The 22655-nt window shown below is 39.7% G+C and overlaps 1 protein-coding gene across 1 annotated transcript in view; it reads left to right on the top strand.

Annotated features, from left to right (window-relative positions):
• Positions 1-22655, top strand: part of syne1b (spectrin repeat containing, nuclear envelope 1b) — an 85052-nt gene that overhangs the window by 13873 nt on the left and 48524 nt on the right. The window contains exons 7-47 of the mRNA XM_039785417.1: positions 10-206; positions 770-879; positions 1284-1334; positions 1503-1535; positions 1803-1910; positions 2021-2158; positions 2616-2780; positions 2921-3033; positions 3424-3592; positions 3692-3788; positions 5896-6098; positions 6211-6375; positions 6482-6634; positions 6737-6880; positions 7430-7597; positions 7790-7948; positions 8038-8202; positions 8450-8584; positions 9471-9629; positions 9905-10113; positions 11100-11208; positions 11350-11514; positions 13377-13544; positions 13693-13869; positions 15217-15357; positions 15464-15624; positions 15996-16146; positions 16508-16735; positions 16856-16954; positions 17140-17327; positions 17514-17637; positions 17767-17933; positions 18409-18562; positions 18704-19329; positions 19550-19729; positions 20262-20412; positions 20560-20718; positions 21239-21421; positions 21580-21681; positions 21845-22048; positions 22216-22423. Coding sequence (XP_039641351.1) covers positions 10-206; positions 770-879; positions 1284-1334; positions 1503-1535; positions 1803-1910; positions 2021-2158; positions 2616-2780; positions 2921-3033; positions 3424-3592; positions 3692-3788; positions 5896-6098; positions 6211-6375; positions 6482-6634; positions 6737-6880; positions 7430-7597; positions 7790-7948; positions 8038-8202; positions 8450-8584; positions 9471-9629; positions 9905-10113; positions 11100-11208; positions 11350-11514; positions 13377-13544; positions 13693-13869; positions 15217-15357; positions 15464-15624; positions 15996-16146; positions 16508-16735; positions 16856-16954; positions 17140-17327; positions 17514-17637; positions 17767-17933; positions 18409-18562; positions 18704-19329; positions 19550-19729; positions 20262-20412; positions 20560-20718; positions 21239-21421; positions 21580-21681; positions 21845-22048; positions 22216-22423 — 6686 coding nt within the window. The remainder of the gene's footprint in view (positions 1-9; positions 207-769; positions 880-1283; positions 1335-1502; positions 1536-1802; positions 1911-2020; positions 2159-2615; positions 2781-2920; positions 3034-3423; positions 3593-3691; positions 3789-5895; positions 6099-6210; positions 6376-6481; positions 6635-6736; positions 6881-7429; positions 7598-7789; positions 7949-8037; positions 8203-8449; positions 8585-9470; positions 9630-9904; positions 10114-11099; positions 11209-11349; positions 11515-13376; positions 13545-13692; positions 13870-15216; positions 15358-15463; positions 15625-15995; positions 16147-16507; positions 16736-16855; positions 16955-17139; positions 17328-17513; positions 17638-17766; positions 17934-18408; positions 18563-18703; positions 19330-19549; positions 19730-20261; positions 20413-20559; positions 20719-21238; positions 21422-21579; positions 21682-21844; positions 22049-22215; positions 22424-22655) is intronic.

Raw genomic sequence — 22655 nt, 5'->3', positions numbered from 1 at the left:
GTTTTTCAGGTATCATGGAATTGAAGTGAAGGACTTTGGTCCCAGCTGGCGCGATGGCGTTGCGTTCCAGTCGGTGGTGCACGCCATCAGGCCAGACCTGGTGGACATGGAGGTGGTGCGGAGCAGGAGCAACAGGGAGAATTTGGAGGAAGCCTTTGCACTTGCAGAAAATGAGCTGGGTATTCCCCGCCTGCTGGATCCAGAAGGTGCCCTTGACCTTTCCAACTGCTTGCTTTAAATATTCCAGTGTAGCAGACTATTCAGACAAGGTAGCATTGAATATGGGTGTTAAATAGGCAAGTCTTTTGTTATTATTATTAAATTATGTTACTCTGTCAATCAATTCCATGAGTGTTTTGCCAACATGTTTGCTGAAAACACCAGTGAAACCCTCCAGAGGATTAAAATGCTGTGTGTACTCGTGGCTCTGAGTTTTAGTCTGTGGAAGTGAAGCAGTCTGCAGTGGCTCTGCAGTCCTGTCTTCACTAGTAGAGTCGTGATGCTTTATTGCACAAAGAGCTGCACTGAAACGTCTCTGCTTTTACAGGAGCTTAGCCCTGATTTCTAGAAACAACATTTTTTTTTTTATGTCATATTGACTTAATACCGAATGTAATGGCTACGTCTTACCTGTCCTCTTTTTGTAGAGCTATGAGGTCATGTTTAAAGTGAAATACTGACATGATTTTTGAAGGCCTGAAAAATTTCAATTTTGCATCAGTATAAAGTTTCATCCAGCGCATCTTCTAATGTTTGTGTTGCTCTGTAGATGTGGATGTAGACAAGCCAGATGAGAAATCCATCATGACATATGTGGCTCAGTTCCTCAAGCACTACCCAAACCCGCATCACTCTGAGACTGATGGACAGCAGGACGAGGTACTTAAAATGTTTGATATACTGTACAGTACATACAAGGCAGTGATACATCAGGGATTATCAGGGAGAAAATATTGTTTTATATCTAAATACTCTAGAATAGTGTTTATATGTGTTATTGTTTCAATTATTAAGTATATATTTTTTTCCATCCACATTTCCCAAAAATGAGTGCATCATCATTCAAAGAGAATGACCACATGCAGAGATCAACAGTATATGCTTGATGAAAACATGCTTTATCTGCTGCTGTGCTTGATTGTTGTAAACCTTTTTCATACTTGTCATTTTATCACATTAAGCTCTCGTGAATGAAAAAAAAATGAACACAGACTTAATATAATCATCAACATTTTGTTTTCCATCTCCATCTACTTATTTTTTTTTATTTTTTGCACATTAAGCTGCATCTTGGCTCAATTCCAACTTTTGCACTGTCAGTGCCAGTACTTCAGGTGAGAGTTCAGGTCACAGTGCTGCATGCTCTCTGTTTGGAGTGTATTCCCACCTCGCCCTAATCTCATTTTTCCATCCACTCTGCTTCTTTTTTTCCTCCCTGCTGTTCTAATGCATTTTGTGGTGTGTTTGTATCTCTTTGTGTGCCTTGCTGCTTTCCTGGATAGTTTGGTCCCCAAGATATAGAGCAAATGCTTGAGGTATGTTTCACTAAGTTAACAGACTAAATCAGAGGTTTGAAGAAGATGCTACTGTTCATACCCCTTTCCTTCTACCATGACTTATAAAACTAATCTGTACTAAAATGTAGAGGGTGGAGAAATAGAGAGTATTTTCTGGTATGTCTGTTTGGTGTGAGTTTCTCTACATATTGGCATGCTCATCTAAAATAATAATAATAAAGGATTAAAATCAGTCTGTTTCTGTGACTCTGAAGCTGAAGCTGCATGTTCCCTGATTGTGAACAGAGAGAGGAGCGAAAGATGCTGAGAGAGCTGAAGGTGTTTTTAGATCAGCTGGAGAGAGATGTGCTGCGGGCCCAGGGAGCAGAGGGAAATCTCACTGACAAATATCAGGTTAATCAAGCCTGGAAAGACAAAGTGCATTGTTACATAGCATTCTGTTTTGACAAAGACATCTATTAACTCTCACCACATCTTTCTCATTTTATCCTTTTGTTTTGCAGGAATTTAAGAGCTTCCGTGTACAGTATGAAATGAAGAAAAAGCAGACAGATCCACTGCTGCAGCCAGTCCACAGAGACGGCAAGCTGTCCGTGGACCAAGCTCTGGTCAAACAGGCGTGGGACCGTGTCTCTGCCAGGGTAATTGTACTGCATACTTCTCCACAGCATGAATAATTTATAACCAAGCCACAAAGAAAGCTGAATTAATTATGATAATTAATCATACCTAGATTGTCCATTAGTTATTTGCCATTATGCTGTTTTTTGCTTGAAAATCACATTGCCATAGTGAAGGTATCATATGGGGGTAACACAATTTAGGGTGCATCTCTTCACTGTCTGCCAGTGAAAGTTCAAAGTGTAATTTAAGCGTTTTAATAAGAGTTTGTCCAGAGGAGAGGAGATGGAAACAGAGGACGTTTTGTTCACTGTACAGCCTGCTCCTCTGGACATCCACAGCTCGTCCAGACTGGCATACAACTCTTTTGTAGCCTGATTGCTTGTGAACATGTGGAAATGTTTCGATCAGCATAGCCTCCTCTATGGTAGGTTCTTGCTTTGGTAGAATGGGTTTTTTAATGGATTTCAATTTCAGCTGCTGGACTGGCACATCCATCTGGACAAGTCCCTGCCGGGTCCTCTGGGAGTGATTGGAGCCTGGCTTCACAGGGCAGAGATGGCTCTGAGAGAGGACATTCCCATCCAACATGCTCATGAAGAGACAGCCAATGTTCTGCACAGAAAACTAGAGCAGCATAAGGTAACACAGCGCACCTTTAGTTTCAATGTGTTTGGATAACTACCATACTATTGCCATGGTAGGTATCCAAATCATTTTATACAGGTGCTGTACACAGGAAGGCCAACGTGGCCATGATTATATGTGATTAAATTTTGCAGGAGGTGTTAAAAAACCTGGAATCGCACAGACAAACCTTCCAGCAGATCCACAGGGACAGATCAGTAAATGGGGTACCTGTCCCACCTGAGCAGCTCCAAGATATGGCTGAACGGTAAGACCTTTAGCAGAATAATTACATTTACATATTGTCTTGTCTCTAGTTTCTCCTAAACAAATTTTAAAATTGAACATCAAATTGATGTTTACCAGTTATTTAAGTAAAACATTTTCTGTTTGGTCTTCTTTTTTTTTTTCTTTTTTTTTTGCAAAGTCTTTTTTATTGGTGTTTTTAGCAGATTGTACAGAATTCAAGATTGTGATTGTACAAGTATGTTCAGCATTTCGTTATAGAAAACAAAGGACAAGGGGTATGTGTATACCAGCACCTTGGCATAAATGCTTTGGGTAAACAGCAGGACAGTGGTTGTGTTTGGTCTTCTGTGCCTCTTGTAAAAATCAAAGTAAAAATGGAATGATTATTGAACATCTGTTTAATTTGCAGGTTCAATTTTGTGTCCACATCATCACACGCTCACTTGATTAAACTGGAATTCTGGGAAATGAAGTATCGGCTGATGGCATTTCTTATGTTGGCTGAGTCAAAGCTAAAGTCCTGGATCATTAAATATGGCAGACGGGACTCTGTTGAACTCCTGTTGCAAACCTACCTTGTAAGTGGAAATTATTGTTTTTATAGTTGCAGTATTTGAATGGCAATGTGTCTATCAGACTATTTAATCTGTATTTTCATGTTTGCCTTTCTATTTTAGACTTTTGTAGAAGGCCACCGGTTCTTTGAGCAGTATGAGATAATCTTCACAGGCCTCAGGCAAGCTGCAGAGGTTTATGTAAAGTCTGACAGTTCAAGTAAGACTTCTGTTTTTATTACTAATTTCTTTGTAAAGAATATATATATATATAACATACAGTGCCTTGCGAAAGTATTCGGCCCCCTTGAACGTTTCGACCTTTTGCCACATTTCAGGCCTCAAACATAAAGATATAAAACTGTAATTTTTTGTGAAGAATCAACAACAAGTGGGTCCCAATTATGAAGTGGAACGAAATTCATTGGCTATTTCAAACTTTTTTAACAAATAAAAACGAAAAAGTGGGCGCGCAAAATTATTCAGCCCCTTTACTTTCAGTGCAGCAAACTCTCTCCAGAAGTTCAGGTGAGGATCTCTGAATGATCCAATGTTGACCTAAATGACTAATGATGATAAATAGAATCCAGCTGTGTGTAATCAAGTCTCCGTATAAATGCATCTGTTCTGTGATAGTCTCAGAGGTCCGTGTAAAGCGCAGAGAGCATCATGAAGAACAAGGAACACACCAGGCAGGTCCGAGATACTGTTGTGGAGAAGTTTAAAGCCGGATTTGGATACAAAAAGATTTCCCAAGTTTTAAACATCCCAAGGAGCACTGTTCAAGCGATAATATTGAAATGGAAGGAGTGTCAGACCACTGCAAATCTACGAAGACCCGGCCATCCCTCTAAACTTTCAGCTCATACAAGGAGAAGACTGATCAGAGATGCAGCCAAGAGGCCCATGAACACTCTGGATGAACTGCAGAGATCTACAGCTGAGGTGGGAGACTCTGTCCATAGGACAACAATCAGTTGTATACTGCACAAATCTGGCCTTTATGGAAGAGTGGCAAGAAGAAAGCCATTTCTTAAAGATATCCATTAAAAGTGTCGTTTAAAGTTTGCCAAAAGCCACATGGGAGACACACCAAACATGTGGAAGAAGGTGCTGTGGTCAGATGAAACCAAAATCGAACTTTTTGGCAACAATGCAAAACGTTATGTTTGGCGTAAAAGCAACACAGCTCATCACCCTGAACACACCATCCCCACTGTCAAACATGGTGGTGGCAGCATCATGGTTTGGGCCTGCTTTCCTTCAGCAGGGACAGGGAAGATAGTTAAAATTGATGGGAAGATGGATGGAGCCAAATATAGGACCATTCTGGAAGAAAACCTGATGGAGTCTGCAAAAGACCTGAGACTGGGACGGAGATTAGTCTTCCAACAAGACAATGATCCAAAACATAAAGCAAAATCTACAATGGAATGGTTCACAAATAAACATATCCAGGTGTTAGAATGGCCAAGTCAAAGTCCAGACCTGAATCCAATCGAGAATCTGTGGAAAGAACGGAAAACTGCTGTTCACAAACGCTCTCCATCCAACCTCACTGAGCTCGAGCTGTTTTGCAAGGAGGAATGGGCAAAAATGTCAGTCTCTCGATGTGCAAAACTGATAGAGACATACCCCAAGCGACTTACAGCTGTAATCGCAGCAAAAGGTGGCGCTACAAAGTATTAACTTAAGGGGGCTGAATAATTTTGCACGCCCAATATTTCAGTTTTTTATTTGTTTAAAAGGTTGAAATATCAAAGAAATTTCGTTCCACTTCATGATTGTGTCCCACTTGTTGTTGATTCATCACAAAAAATTACAGTTTTATATCTTTATGTTTGAGGCCTGAAATGTGGCAAAAGGTCGAAAAGTTCAAGGGGGCCGAATACTTTCGCAAGGCACTGTATATAATATATGTAACATATATAAATTTGCTATGGCTCATGTTAAACAGCCTTATTATTGATTTAATGTTACAGGGTCTAAGACCTGTAACAAAGGTAAGTCTAAATACAGCCTGATAATCTTTAAAACCTTAACTTTGCCTGTTTCCTAAGCCGCTTCTTTCTGTAAATATGGAGTTGCACTTTTTTTTTCTAACATATGTTTAATCCTATAGAACAGAAAAATCATATTATTGCATTGTGCATGCATACGTAACAATAATTGCATTAGTTGGAATGCAATTTTGGCATGATCTTTCTGACCTAACAGCCTGTAGCATCAACCAAAATGATCAACATATTCAATATTTTTATACCTGTACAGTTGATACCTATATTGTGTTTTTAACTAAACTGAACTAGTTTCTTTTTTACTTCCAGTTGATGAAGCAGAAGGGGTAAGTAAATTCCTTAGTGATGCCACAGCTCAGTGGAGGAACCTTGCTTTGGAGGTGCGGAGTGTTCGCAGCATGCTGGAGGAGGTGATCTCGAACTGGGAGAAGTACAGTAGCACAGTGGCATCTCTGCAGGCCTGGCTAGAGGATGGTGAGCAGATGCTCAATCAGTCAGAGAATGCCAAACGTGTAAGGACAATCACAGATACTAGTCATGATAAATAGTAATATTTGTATTATACAGCTTAAATGGAGATTTGAGTCTCTGCAGCTATGGTCTTTCTTTCCTTTTTTCTTTTAGGATTTCTTCAGAAACCTCTCTCATTGGATGCAGCAGCACATGGACATGAACGATGCGGGGAACTTTCTCATTGAGACCTGCGATGACACAGTCTCACGGGATCTGAAGCAGCAGCTTCTCCTTCTCAACGGGAGATGGAGGGAGCTGTTTGTCAAAGTCAAACATGTAAATGCCCTTTGAACAACTGTACCGTGAATAAATAATATAATGATCCCTTCTGATGCATCAGCTTTGCAAAAAGATAACTTACTGTCTTCCTCTGTTTCATTAGTATGCAAGAGCAGACGAAGTAGATAAATTGAGACAAGACTACCACGATGGGATTAATACCTTGAAAATATTTATGGATGCAACCAATGAGAAGATGACTGCTCCTGTCCAAGTATCTTTCCTGAACGTCAGAGCCTTTGTTCAAGATGTTGAGGTAAGCAGCTGATTCGCTCATCCTTTCCTCTGTATAGACTGATTTTCATCTGTCTGCTGTGCAATGAAAAATCCCTATACTCTATATCCAAATTTACTGCAGGAAGTCAAGCACAAAGTGCCAGCTATGGAAGCCGCCTGTAAGGCAGCGAGCCGTACCGCTCAGCTGTTGACCAAAGACACCCCACAAGAGGAAGTTTCACAGATGATGGCTGTGATGGCTTCGGTCAAAGAGCAGCTGAGCAAGGTGTGTGCATGTCATTATACAGTATGTTATTCACTTGTTTAGCTTTTCTTCTTTCTATTTTTACATGTGCATGTGTGTGTGTGTATTTGTGTGTGTTTTTTTTGCCAGTGTCTTCCTGATGTATTTAGGAATCCAAAACTATTTATACAAACATATTGGAGTTCTTTTGGTTTTCTTTTACATAAAAGTAAGCAAAAACATGATCATCCTTATTCTAACCTTTAACAAAATAATCTACCTGAATATTAACCAAAATAAGTTACCCTTTGTTATCCAAAGATTAACCAAAGCTTGAATTAATAAGGATTGCAGGTAATTTTTGGAACTGAGCAAAGATTAAAATGTGCTGTATCATAGCAAAATATAGGGCTGCCAGTTTGCAATTATTATGCAAATGATTGTTTTAAGCATTATGTAAAACATAGTTAATTGCTGCCATGGCGTTAAAGCCCCAAAAATATTAATTTATTTGCTGTAATTGATTTAAGATCAAAACAGCATATCAGCCACATGTAGTTTGCTTTATATAACATGCTTTCCTCCAATCAGGTAAGGGAGAGATGTTTGCCTCTGCTGAGGGAGTCCCAGTCTCTATTACCTCCACTGGAAGAAATGGAGAAGAACATCACAGGCTTCTACCAGGCTCTGGAGAAGGCCAGTCATATCACCAGCACCGGCGACTCTGAGGGACCAGTAGACTTTAAACAGAAATGCCAGGTAACTAATACAGGAGTTTCAATATGGTACCATATCAATTGTATTGAATAATGTTTAAATACATAGATAAATAAATAAATTACATAACATACCTATAACTAGCATTTTTCATTTGTCATCATGTTAGAATGAAAAGCACAGCCTCAAGATATTAATAAATGACTAACACTCTGCTTGTCATTGAATACTCAGGAGCTGGTGACCTTCACACATAGCTGTAAGAAGTGTTTGACAGCGATAGAGAGAAACCAGCAGACCATCCAGAAAATAATGAGCAGTAGTAAAACCCTCCAGTACATGGACATGAGCCTTTTGCAGAAAAGAGTAGCAGACCTGCAGACCTCCTCACAGGTACAGTAATCATCCAAGGCCTATTTCATTTATATTCAGCTCTATTCAGTATTTCAGTATTTAAAGAAATTACTTGTTTGTGTGTTAAGGGCATGATTAAGGAATCTACAGAGTGGCGGAAGCATGTGGAGGCAAACAGCTGCCTCATGAAGAGGTTTGATGAGTCACGGATAGAGCTGGAGAAGATTCTTAAAACGGCACAGAACTGTCTGACAGAAAGAGGCAACCCAGAGGAGCTGCTCAAGAAACACACGGTAAGAAAATTGTGCCTTGTGCAAGATTCAGGAAAGTACAGTTTAACATCATACAATGCCATGCATAGCTGTGCATACAGTGTATCTTATGTCTATTTAACCACCACATTCAGTCCTAGCACAGCATGGAACAATGCAACAGAGTAATATATACAGTAAAATTAAAACAAAGAATAAGAAGGATGCATGCAATTTAGACATGACTTACAATGTGGGACACATGATGAGGTCTTGATTTTTTTTGCAGGAGTTCTTTGGTCAGCTGGACCAGCGGGTCTTGAATACGTTCCTCAAGGCTTGTGATGAGCTGACAGATATTTTGCCAGAGCAGGAGCAGCAGTCGCTACAGGAAACAGTCAGGAAGCTGCACAAACACTGGAAGGTTAGTACTTGAATAGTGTCATTTTAGATTGCAAAGACATTATGACATCTTTTTAAGTCCATTTTTAATTACGTCAATTAGATAAATATACATATATTCATTTTAGAAATCTTTTTGCAGCTCCACAATTGTGACGTAAGGTGAAAACTAATAGTGATAATTACGAATAATATATAATTCCAATCTCAATGTTTTTCCCTTTTTACTAATATAAATAAGCCAAAATTTGTATGGCACCTTTTAACGTTAGCCCAAACATTGGAAACATTGGCAATTTTTGACCCTTTTTAGGAGGGCTCAAGGTTTAACATCCTGCGTCGCTGTTGCCAATGCTATGCACCTGTAACCCAGTCAAGGAAAGGGTTAACAGAAACATAGTTTTGGCCAATCAGAGGTGGTTGTGCCTGACTCCAGCCTTTGGCTGAGTCTCTATTACGATCTGTCAGAGGGAGAGCAGGAGTGCGGTTGTGAAGTTTAACATTGGTAGTCCCCAGAGAAGAAGTTGGTAATTTCATGGCGCAGATTAGAACCTAAATTGAAACGTAAGCAACTAAAATCACTGAATGTTAGAACATTGTGTCAAATTGGTCGTTATTACTGTGACTTATAAAGTGTCAGGTTTAGTTCCATAATAGTGTTAATAGTGTCAAAAACACTGTTAGCTGACGTTGTTGTTCAGTAGCTAGCTCAGAGATTATCGGCTAATGAAATTACTGATTTAACAGGGGGGGTTAACACTTCTGCAAGTCACTGTATCCGTTTCACATTCTACTTAGGGGCTGAGCCCCCCTAAAGGTCTGATCCTAGAATCACCCCTGGTTTGAAACAAGCTGCACAAATTGCTTTGAATCTGGCCTTGTAATTGTCGAATTTTCTCATTTCACAGGACATTCAGACAGAGGCCCCCTTTCACCTGCTGCATCTTAAAGTGGAGGTGGAGCGGAGCAAGCTGATGGTGTTGCTGCAGGAGTGTCAGGCGGAGGTGACCAGGGAAAACCGCCACCTGGCTAGCATGGGGAGCGAGAGGCTCATCAAGGAGCACAGGGTGAGCATAGAGTGGCCGGCCAGCTGGCTGAGTTTCATGTATTGATCAAGTCAATGTGAAACAATTCAATGCAAATTCACGGCTGTGTAGCAGCATGGGAAGATTTTGATAAACTTAATCCAAAAGAACTGAGGTCCTTCCAGTGTCACTGCCCAACAAATACTGTTGCTGATTGAGGCCAGACACACATTTTTTATTTAAAATTATTTAAAATCCTGTATTCATGGTGGTCACTTCTAACAGAAGTACATAATTGTGCTTTTGTTTTACTTTAGGCCTTCTTTAGGGAAAAGGGCCCCCATTCCATCTGTGAGAAAAGGCTGCAGCTGATGGAGGAACTTTGTCAAAAGCTCCCTGAGGGTGACCCTGTCCACCAGACCCTGGACACAGCGAGAAAGGACTTCTCTGAGGTCCAAGAGGAAATCGAGAACACCCATCAGAAGCTAATGCAGCACCCAGATAAATGGAAGGAGTACAATGCAAGGTGCAATAACTACTTATTTTGGTGAAGTTGTAATGATGCCATGGGGTTGCAGTGGTTACAATTGTCATACATACAGAGGGGCTGAGTTGTTGTCCAGCATAAGATTTAACCTTTCGCTGTTGCAACAATAGAAGAATGTGTTGTTCATTCACCAGACAGTGCCCTGCATTCATTACATACCAAAAGTAATCTTGTTTAAATGATTTTATTCACTTGAGATGAGGAGAGAGAGAGGGTGAAGAGAATGTTTGCAATGCATATGGTTTTGATAGATCTAAAAAAAAAAAAAAAGGTTTGTCAGGCGTTACTGAAAAGGCAAAGATTCTTCATTCCGCTCCATGTTGTCTACATTGTCAACACACACTGTCCATAAAGAAAACACACAAAGGAGTCTGAACCAGACCATTTACAGTTCTTGTGGCCACAACATGGACCTCATGTGTAATAACATCTTGAAGACGTGCACATTAGCAACAGCAAACTCCTTAACCTTCAAATGCAGGTGCAACTGACCTAAACAGAGAAAATATTTCTTCAATCTGTTATTTCTAAGCACTAATATAATTTTTTATGTAAGTGTTGTCTAATGCACACCTGGTAGGCGGATGCAGGGTAAAATGATCAATGAAATCATGTAAAAGAAAAGTTTGAGAGGATAGCACTGAGTTTCTTTGAGATACAACATTGTGGTCGTGTTTCATAGAATACAAATACTATTTTCATTTGCATTTCTGCGGATATAAACATGTATTCTTCTTTTTCAAAAGATGTTTTTATTAATTATGATGTGTTAATTATCTCAGGTATTTGAGACATGGGGCTTTAGGTTAAAGATGAGTTGATTTGCTTTGTAAATTTGATGCCTGATAAAGGTCCATTAATGAAACAATTTGCCTTTATCAAGTGCAGTCTCTTCTTTCACAAGCAATTATTCCTGAAATATTTTTGAGTTTAACGTGACATTTTCCCGTCATGGTGTGTAACAGGTACGCTGAACTCTCCTGCTGGCTGATATCTAAAGAAAGCCAACTGAGGCTGCTGAGAAACCGAGCCAATGACCCCAGAAAATATGGCCAGGTGAAGGCTACCATCACGGTGAGTTAGTCCAAACACCCCACAGCTGTGATGTGCTACCGGCTTGTCAGTGTCACTGCTGACTACATGAGACTGTGACACTTTGCGTCAGATGACTCTTATGACCACATGGGCTGTATCACACTATTTTGTTGTGTGCAGGAGCTGAGGAATGATGCAGAGCTACAGGAGGGGAATCTTGGCTGGCTAAAAGCTCGTATTGCCGTACTTATTGAGATCTGTGCTGACAGCGATGCCCAGAGGCAAGGAAGTGCACTGAGCAAGCTCTCAACTGATTTTAAGGGTCTTCTTGCCTCTCTCTTTGAGGTAGGTGCAGCTTTTTCTTGTTTTATTAGGGTGGCAGACATCATATCCCTTCTGGGAATCTACAGTATGCTACTTGAACATTTTAACATTATTTAACCCTTAGATGCATGACCTACCAATACCTACACTCTTCCATGAGTGGGGTCAAAAATGACCCCAATTAGAATGAATGCGTTTTATGCGGTAAACTTAGGAAATTTCTTTCTTAAGTAAAAAGACTACTTACTACTTTACAATACAATATCTCACACACACACACACACACACACACACACACACACACACACACACACACACACACACACACACACACACACACACACACCTCATGATTGTGCTCAAGCGTATATTTACATAGTGTATATTTACATGTTTAAAGGCAACTGAGAACGTCATTTATTCGTGTGTTCAGCACATAATGGGAAGCATCTATATGGAGGTTGGGTTTCGGAAAAGAAGCACGGGGAAAGGATACGCCACACGCCATGTAATCGTGCTGTGATCACTAAATATGCTTCCCATTGAAATTCATTAGCTTAAAAATCGTCCTCACCAACACGAAAAAAATTAGAAAACGTGTCCTTGTACACGAATCCATAGATTAAATAACGTGACCATTTCACGAACTACTGAGAAGTGCTGTAAATGCTAGCAGGTTTAGAGCCACTACTAAAAATAATAAATCATATTGAAATAATTTTTGCTCTACTGAAAGTGCATGAAATCTTGCAAAACGTGCTTGTCTTTATAGCTTGTAACTATTGTTACATTCCATACTCTAAACATTTAATCGATTAAAAATAACCATAAGTTGCAGCCATAATATTAACAGTCTATGGTTGCACCCCAGCTACTGACAGGAAATGTAAACATGGCAATATTTAGTTTCATCAAGGCTGACTGTCATCGTGACACATTGTAATTGACTGAATATTGAGCACTGAAATAAATTTTCAACTGGAAATGTCAAAGTGCCAACAGACCTTTCTGACATGTTGGTGGTTACCAGTTAGAAGTTATATAACTAACCACAGCACTGCCTCTTGAAAAAATTACTTACTACTTAACAATACTTCCAACTTAAACTTCAAAGTATTTGTATAACTTAACTCATGGTAAGGGAATTAAGGTAAAGTAAACATGAAGGGATTTTGGTAAGCACTGTTTTGAATAAGAATACACTAATGCACTGTTAGTAGCAGTGATCAGGTCAGTGATTGGAAGAGAGTATTAAAAATAATATTAACATTTAGTAAAAAATAACCTTCAGGGTGGTGAGACTGCTGGCATTAGAGGTGTGGATCAACAGTAAATGTATACCTGACAGTCACAGTTGATAAAAAATCAAAGGCTCCTAGGGTTAACCTTTGAAATTCCATAGAGAATGCTTGGGGTCATTTTTGACCCCAATTATGGAAAAGTGTGGTACTGATACAAAACATGCAATTACTTAAAAAATATACTAAGGAAAGCTCATTGTGGGATTGGCTCCAGTGGCTGTAATTCTGCACCAAGGCTGAATTTCGGGAAAGAGACTTCAGATACAGTATTAGGGGACCACTAAGGCCTATATAAAAGCATCCAAAGAGCACCATGTCATTGGACCTTTAAGGAACATACAGATACAGAAATAGTAAAACAATCTATATATATATATACACACACACACAGTATATATATATATATATATATATATATATATATATATATAGATTGTTTTACTATTTCTGTATTAACATAACATTATGCACATTATTGTGCACATTATTAGGGCATTATCATACCACTTTAATTTATAGGTAAGATCTATTAATTCATCATGTTTGTTCTGATACTATATATTTCTCTGTTATATATTCCAGGCTGAGAAGATGGTGCTGGCTGTGGGGGACTGTGTGCAGTTCAGGGAAGAGGTACAAATTACTTTAGATGATCTCGTCCAGGGTCAGAAAGAGGCTCAGGCCGAGGTCACCAAAATACTGGACTGTCCAACTGTGAGAGAAGCGCAGCAACTACTTCTTGTTCACCAGGTACAGTAGGACATTCACAAAATCTTTTTTTTTATATAATTGGGGAAACAATTACTTGACTTTTTTATTATCATTGTTTTGAAGGGAGCATTTACTTTTATTTTAATTTCAGTAGATTAACACTTTAAGTATGTCTTCCTTCCCATAGCAACTGTTAAAACGCTTAAAGATGAAGAGAAAGGATGTCCAGCAGCTGATCACCAGAGGCCAGCAGCTCCAGGCTGAAGAGGGTTTGGGAGAGACTCTGCAGCAGGACCTGCAGAGTTTAGAGAACACACTCAGCAAAATGGAGCAGAATATGGATTCACAGGAGCAAAGCCTCGAGGTGAGCAATGTTACTTTTTCGGGAAACCTTTGGCACACTGTTTCACAGTGGATTAAATCAGCACTGTTGCTCTGAATAATAACAACAAACTTAGAATGCAGGATGTCTTTGCTAAATTGTAGCCAACTAGCATGAACTGAAAGGGTCTTTAATTTTCTTAACATTGAAAAACTCAGGTCTCTTTTTTTGTTCCTCCGAATAATTACTGTAAAATTAATGTTATGATGTCAGCCTTTGAGCTGAATCCTGACACATCTCATTTCATGATCAATATAGATATTTAATGACGTTCTGTAATGGTTTTTACTAGGCTCCCTTTTTATTTATGCTGCATACTCCTACAGTATATGTGTTATAATTTAGTTTTGCCTGCTTTTTGTACTGTGTCTTGTTTTTTTGTAAAGTATAATATCAACCTGCCCATGGACTGTAAATGGAAATGAAAATGTATCTTTTTGGCTAACTGACACAATTACATCATATTAATGTTAATTAATGTGTGTTGTCCCTAATAAATACTGTAAATAAATAAATAAATAAATGGATTAAGTCCAGTAAAGTAAACCCTGAAAGATTTGCTGAATATTTTGTGGACAGAATAAAGCTCGGCTATGTGAAGGAGGAGAGGTATTCCTGTTAATGCAGTCGACCTTGGAGATGTAGCATTTGTGGGACAATTGTCCTGTAGAGAGGTCTGATTGATATTTTTTGCTGGAAGGTGTTTTCTCCTGAGGCTTTACAGTTCCTTTAGAGGATAGTGATGCAGTAAGTCAGTAATCATACTCTTGATGGTGCCTTAATAGAACGTAGACAGGATGGAGGCGGGAGTCCTGAAATGGAAATTTTGTTTGGCTTGTGTGTGTTTGGGAGAATGCACTATAGATCTCGGTAAGGTGCACACCAATCTATCTGATGTTTCTGACTCTGCAGCAGAAACCCTGCTGCAGCACCACTGGGGCGAGGTGCTTGCAGACTATCAATATGCTGACTCATCACTCTTGCTAATAAAGCCAAACATGGTGGTGTCATCTGCATACTTAATTATGTTATCTGTTCTTTTGGGGTCGATCTTGATCTTGAATTACTGACATTAGAAAGTAAATATTTTCCTATTTTCCTTAATTTTTTTTCCTGATGTAACTTTTATACTACATTCAAGTGATACTGATAGTGGGAAGGTCCAAAAGCAGTAATGTCCAAGTTTGCTGCTAAACAGCATTGTATTTGACAAACATCTCATATTATTAGTCTCTTCTATCCATTTTGAATTGGCTATGTTGTGTTTTATAGATTTCGGCTGTGTGGAGTTGATTTGATATCAATGATTTTGGGCATTGTCATCCCCAGGTCACACTGGCAGCCTGGCAGGAGTTTGACAGCCAGCAGGAGGCAGTGCATGGGTTTGTTAATAAGGCACGCTCATCCATGGAGAGAGACCTGAACTTCAGCAGTCCAGAGAGTCTGGCAGTTGAACTTGACCAGGCCAGAGTAAGTAAAGTTTGTGTTGTGCACCTGCTGACGTATTCTGTGATTTATTACTGGAAGTATATTAGCTAAATGAAGAATATTATCAATATTCTTTTTTTGTAAACAGGTGTTGTTGAAGCAGTGTGAAGCAAAGGCCTCACATATGAACACGTTGCTTAAGAGAGCAAAAGAAATCCAGCTTGGTCCAAAGAACAAGACTCTGCTTTTACAACAAGCTCGTTCCATCAGTGAGCAAGTGGACAAAGTCGAGGCTGGGCTCAAGAAAGAGTAAGATGATGAATTTCATTCTTGTTTCATTTGCTAGACAATGTTTTAGATGTCTTCAAATAGTGTTTCCAAATAAGCTATGGTTTTCAAATACATTATGGGTTTAGCCTAATATGAATTTGTACCAGATGTACTGTACTGTACCAAAGGGCAATACAACACAATTTAAAAAGTACATAGTAACACAGGTGTATCTAAAAGTCAATTTAGAATGTATTTGTGTGATGAATTACCTGACACAATAGCAAGGACAAGATTAAACCCAAATAGCTGGTGCTCTGTATATTACATGATTGACAATATTTATTGTTTAATTGTAGTTATTAATTAATTTATACGGTCAATTTATAGTTAATGCTCTTGTGTTCCAGTGTCAAGACTCTGGAAGAAATGAAAACTCAGTGGGATCAGTTTGGAGCTAGGTTTGAAACCTTTTCTTTGTGGATATCTGACAAGGAAAAGCAGCTGGATGTACTGAAATCTTCTACTTTGCCTCTCGTGCAACAGATCAACACAGTAAAGGTACAGTATTATGTATATACATCTACAATAACATGCCCTAATAGTAATCTTAGCCAATCAGTAAGGCTGTTTTAAAGTGCCATTGGTGTTAGAAAGCAACATCACAGGCCTTCTTTGCCCAAACCCTGACACGCTGTCTCTGTTTTTGACACCTGCATTAGCCTTCTGCCATTTAAAAAGCAACTTTTTGGAGAAGTCTAATGGGCCACAGTAGCCAAAGCTATTATAGGCACCAACCTAAGTACTGTTAATTTGACCACACTGAATGCCGCCCCCCAAAACTGTACCCAACAAAATTCCATAGTTTCACCTCCGCCTGACAGTTATACAGAACGTTTTCTATCCATCCCTGCATGTCCAGGCTGTAGGTGCAGAGCTTCAGGAGCGAGCTCAGGTTCCTTGTCAGCTGGAGGCAGATTCCCAGGCACTAGCCCAGTTTGTATCTTCAGGGGAGGCAGCACGCATCAAGGCCCGTCTGACCCAAATCGGCAGGTACTGGGAGGAGCTGAAGGAGAGCGTACAGCAGCTTGATGGACAGCTGGAGGAAAGCTCCTCTCACCAGCTGAAGTTCAAAATTAGCCTTGAGGAGGTGAATAGGCATATTCATACTTTTTTTTGTTTAAATACATATCATGAAAGTATACAGAATAGCATTTAGGGAAGATGTGGGTATACTGTACAGTTAGTTCTGATCTTGTTTCTCTCCTAGGTGCAAGCATCTCTCAGTGAGCTACACACAAAACTGGAACATCCTATCAAATCCTGCACCTCCTCATCAGAGACCTACAAAGCTCTTCAAAACCACATGGTGTTTAGTTGTTTATACTTGTATCTTTTATTTTAAAATATTTCTATACATTTAAGGAAACATTGGTTTTCCATGTACTTTGCTCCTGTAATGTAAAGGAACTGCAAAGCTTATTACAGTGCCATCTGTCTTCCAGCTCACAGATAATGCTGTGTGGGTCACTGTCTTGTGCTTTTGTCCTTCAGGATGTCTGTCAGCATCAGGAGAAGCTGAAGGGGACCTTGCTGTCTCTGTCAGCTGGTGCCCGAAGACTCAGTGACAAAGAGCAAGCAGAGAGAACTGTGACAGAACTCAACAACAGCTATGACCAAAACGTACAGAAGGCAAAGGACAAACAGAGCACTCTGGAAAACCTGCTTTCTCTTTGGCAAAAGTATGAGCTATTTAACATATGTGGGCTTTTTACATCATGTGAATAAAAACAATATTAATAAATACATTGGAAAACTGGCTTATCCAGTTGATGCTAATGTAAACACTCCACTACCAGTAAGTACAGCCAACAGTGTAAACTGAAAAATAAATCTAAGACACCAGTTTTTCTATTGATGCGTTTCAGGTATGAGAAACAACATTCAAACTTTGTTTCCTGCTTGGAGAGAAGTGAATCTGCATCCAAACCGGAGAGTCAATATCTGGCAGCTGATAAAGCCAAGCTCCACACAGAGCTACAAGATTTGCAGGTACACTACATACACATGTGAACAGACTTTTGCTCCCACAACATGATGAATAAATAACACGCACACGTAAAAAAGAGAAAATATTTTCAGTGATAGTTTTTTTTAAAGAAAAGTTTGTTTCTCTTGCAGGCCTTGCACTCTGAGGTCCAGTCTCTCGCGCCTGCCTATGCTGAATTGGTATCTGTGGGGACATCTTTGTGTCCTACTGCACCAGAAGACAGCGTGAGGCAGCTTAAAGACGAGCTGGAGACCCTGCAGCAGAGATTGCATGGTCAAAATGAAGCCCTCCCTCAAAGGTAAGGAAATCTAAAACAATCAAAATCATATTTTTCTTTATTGTTATTTTCTTTACAGGTCACACATTAATACTATTTATATTAATAGTAATGGTTTTTCTGTGGTGTATGTTTTGTATTGGTGTGAGTAAGTGTTTAAATATAGATGTTGTTAAATTATTTCAGCAGCCACAAATGCAGTTAATTTGATGCTATTCTAAAATATCAGTGGCAAATGCTTATGTCTGCTCCGTCAAAGAGTCTGGCTATGTTTTGTCTATTTTGGGATTTTCTTAGACACCATATTCAATATAATACATGTTTATTACAGATATTCAGTATGTATAATACACCATAGATCAATCATATACAGTTAAATGTAGTGTAACAATGATGGAATATCAGAGTGTGAAATATTTGAGTGACTTAAAAGTATACAGTACAAATGCTGATTAAAGCAGGTCTTGACTCACTATGCTGCTGTTTTGTCCCCCAGAATCAAAGAGCTTCAGAGCCACCTCTCGCTGGTGGAGCAGTTTGACCAGGCCCTGCTCAAATTCTCCCAGTGGAGTGAGACCATGCTCTCAAATCTGCACTCAGCTTCTCAAATCAACATCAGCAACCTGCAGTCTGCCACTACACAAGTAAAGGTAATAACCACACAGATTGATTGTTCATCCCTTTGTGCACGCAGGATGCTACTCCTTCCAGGGCCACTTATAGTCAGTTGGCCGACAAATAGCATCTTGCTTAATAGCAACAACTGATCCTCTGTCAATTGCCTTTTACAGGAGACCCAGGCGGCGTTACAGAAGCAGTCCAGTGTGAGGTTGAGTTTAGAGCAGCAGACCGAGAAGCTCTGTAAGTTCTGTGAGCCTAGTGATGTACAGCTCCTCCGCAGCAGAGCAGACAGCTGTCTGCAGCCCTACCTGGAGGCCCAGCACATAGCTGAGCTCCAGTTAGAGTGCCTTGAAAGGCTTGAGGCTTTTCTGCAGACCCACGGTGTGGCTGCAGGGGTGTTGCGGGGTCTGAAGCAGACTGTGGAGAGTGCTGGGAGCTGGGACCGCGGAAGAGTAGAGGAGCTGCAGCAGGAGCTGGCCACTATTGTCCCAGACATTAGCCAGCTCGAGACTCTAGCTGTCAATCTGGACAGCAGCCTCTGCAAAAGCCATCTCCACATCGGTGCTGATGAGGGTTCTCGTAAGTCATGCCGCATGCTTGCTGATTCACTCAGTTCTGAACTGGATGCAGTGAGGAACTTGCTTGGTACTAAGCAGAGTGAAGCAGAGGCCCTGGGGGCTCTCTGGACGTCATTTAGACAGCGTAAAGAACAGCTGCTCAAAGCTGTGGAGGACATTGAAGAAAAAGCCGACAACCAGAGCTTTAAAGAGCCCAGCCTGCATGCGCTACAACAGAGGTAAAGCATTATAAGAGTGTTATCAGATTAATATTTGTATTGGTTCAATACTATAATTTAAAAAAATTAAAGTATTTTTCTGAGCATTGAGCTATTGCGGACTTTACCTTCTTTCTACATTTAATTTTTTGTCCTGCACCAGCAACTACATGGATGTGCACTACATCATCTTTTTATCAGAACATGTGCAACAGTAATGTATTGTCCTTCTGTTTGTCAGGCTAAGGTTCTTTAATCAGCTGGAGGATGAGCTACAGTCACACCAGCATGAGGAGCAGTGGCTGAGGGACAAGGGCAACCAGCTGGCCCAGAGAGATGCAGAGTTGGCTGGGGAGGTACTGAGGGAAATCAGCCTGCTGGAGACCACATGGGAGGACACCAAGAGGCTCATCACAGAGAGGTACGGAGTGGAAGAGGATTTTCATGAGTCAGGAAATATTGCATTATCAGAAAGTGCAGGGTAAAAGAGAAGAAACATTACTCAAAACAAAAGCTAATAAGTACTGAGAAAGAACAAAAAACACATCTTACTGGGAGAAATAGTCAATGGTTAGTCATTTTCTTTTCTTATTTATCTTCACTTTTTGCCATTGATGTAAATGAGTAAAAAAAATCAATTTTTAGAGATTTGAACTCTCTGGTGTTAGTACTTTGTTCTCACATACACTGATTAAAGGACTAAATTATAAAACACACACACTTTTTGGGCAGAAAAATATTGTGACAATGACTTATATGGTTGATTGTTTAAAGTTTATTGTACTTACTACATTACATCACTTCTGGGATGTGAAAGGTTCAAGCAATAAAAAAAAACCTTTCCAACAATCCGAGAGTTTGTTGGCATTTATTGTATGTTTATTGCATGTTATATTTACAGTTAATGTACATAATCTTGCATGGGTAATACACTTTCTCTCTCTCTTTGACAGACAGGAGCAGTGCAATGTCCTTGTGGAGCTTATGCGAGAATACCAAATCCTGAAAACCTCCATCAGCAGCGTTATTGAGAGCACTGAACCTCTGGTTGAGATAAGCTCTGTTTTAAAGGACCATGAGGAAACCAGGAGGTCACTAACCAAGGTCAGTTCAAATGATATCATCTCACTTTCTTGTAATTAAACTGTTCATTGTACAAATCCAGAAAAAAAGTATCTTAGTTCTTGGCTTTGTCTTTATGATTGGTAATCAGAATGCTGTAAATGTTTGCTGTTTTTACTCCATCTGTAGCATGAGGCAGTGAAGGTAGAGATGGCTAGCAAGCAACATGAACTGGACCAGTTTTCCAGTAAAGGAAAACAACTGGTGATTGAACTGAAGAAGATCCCCGAGTGTAACACTCAAATGATGAAAAAGGACATGGAGACACTTGTTGATCAATGGCTGGATGTAAGTCTGATGTGTTGATTTGATATGTCATTGATGTGCTTTTTATAGTTTTTTGGACAACAATGGAGGGCTATGGCACAAAAGAGTAAGCTAGGGGATTTGTTGTCAACAAGAATATGAAATACTGCTAACCTGATCCTTTAACGACTAACAGTTAAAACTTTAACCAACATGGTTTTTGCTACATCTCCTCATACCAAATTTGATAAGGCATTGTGTGTCCTCACAAGTACAAAATACCACTTGTCTGTTTACCCCACATAATGTTGTCCTTTGTGTTCAGAAGTGCAAAAGATCTGAAAGTTTTTGCTGTTTCACATCTCACAGAATCAGAATACACTGAATTTGTGCAATTTACATGAATTTGTCTAGAAACAATAATAAACAAAACATAATTGAAATTTAGAGCTTTGTGATCTATAATTTGTTGCATTAACAATGCAACCTAATACAAAACATAAAAGCTCCGTGCCAGACACACTACAGAGAGTAAACGTTTGTGACTTAATCCACTTCTCAGGTGTCTGAGAAGATAGATGATAACATTGATCGCCTGAACCAGAGTTTGATACTGTGGGAGGATGTGCGTAAAATCAGCGAGGACACTGACAGCTGGACAAGCAGCTGTGTGATTGAACTAAATGAGAGCTTGAACAACCTCAATGACAGTCAGAAGGTGTCGGCAAGGCTATCCATGTTACAGGTAAGACTTCTGATATAGTAAAACCAGGTATAAATTAGTTCTACCTACTTTGGTACCTGATAAGTATGGTATAGTGTCAAACAGATTACTAAAGAAAACCAAGAAAAGCAAATCAGAGGGGGTGTAATACATATTTTTCTCATTTCATACATCCACAGGCAGAAATTGGCGAAAAGGAGCAGAAACTTGACACCCTGCAGAGAAAAGTATCAGAGCTGAAGAAGTGCAGTCAAAATCAAGAGACCCCTGCTAAATTACAGGTACTAAATATTTTTTTAAATCTAATTTTTCTGGTTGTACTGTATTTCACAAGTGGTACTACATTTTTGCTAATTGACCAACAGATATTAACCCCTGACCCTGCAGGTCCTCCCCTTTACATGCATGTGTGTCACCCACAAATCTTTATTCTACTTTCATCAGGTGCTGGAAAATGACCTTCGTAAAAAGATCAGCACAGTTCAGAAGCTACATGAGCAGGCCAGGGGAAACCTCATGGACTTCACTTCTCAAAGGAGACAGCTGGAGGACTACATCTCACAGATGTCTGCATGGCTAAAAAGTATGGAGGAATCCCTTGTTTCTTCTCCCACTGGATCGGATCCTGAGGACATCTGCAGAGTGAAGGTGCATCCTAAATAACAATGACATTGTAAAGTACAATGTCAAGCTTGGTTCAATATGTATGCAAAGTATTTTTGTAAACAAAAGAGAAAAGGGGATTTCAATATAAGTGTTTGGGATACAAAGAAGGAAGCTTATAAACTAAACTCTGTTTTTAACATGTTTTAAAGGACCTTCAGAAAGAGTTGCATAATCAGCAGGGGAGTATTGACTCCACGAGGGAGAGCCTCAACACCCTGTGTAGAAAATATCCCTCTGAGGAGCTGGCTGGTTTGGGTTCCGCTCTCACTGACCTCATCAAGACTTATGAGTCTGTGAACCAGATTTCTGCCAGAACACTGGCATCACTGCAGAACTGTCTTCAGCAGCAGTTTAATGGTAAGAAATCCGAAGAACTAATCTGAACAAAGTGTGTAGCTCACCTGGTTGAGTATGCGCCCCATACAGTATGCAAAGTTTGACTCTGACCCGCAGCCCTTTGCTGCATGTTGTCCTCTCTCTCTCCCCCCCTTCCATGTCAAAATCATCAGCTGTACTAAATAAAGGCAAAAAAGCCCCAAAAAATTAAAAAAAGAATGTGTAGTGTTACTCAGTGGTGACTTGATGTGGT

This window comes from Perca fluviatilis, chromosome 20 (assembly GCF_010015445.1).
Source record: "Perca fluviatilis chromosome 20, GENO_Pfluv_1.0, whole genome shotgun sequence".
Classification (NCBI taxonomy): Eukaryota; Metazoa; Chordata; class Actinopteri; order Perciformes; family Percidae; genus Perca; species Perca fluviatilis.
This window is presented reverse-complemented; position numbering and strand designations above follow the sequence as displayed.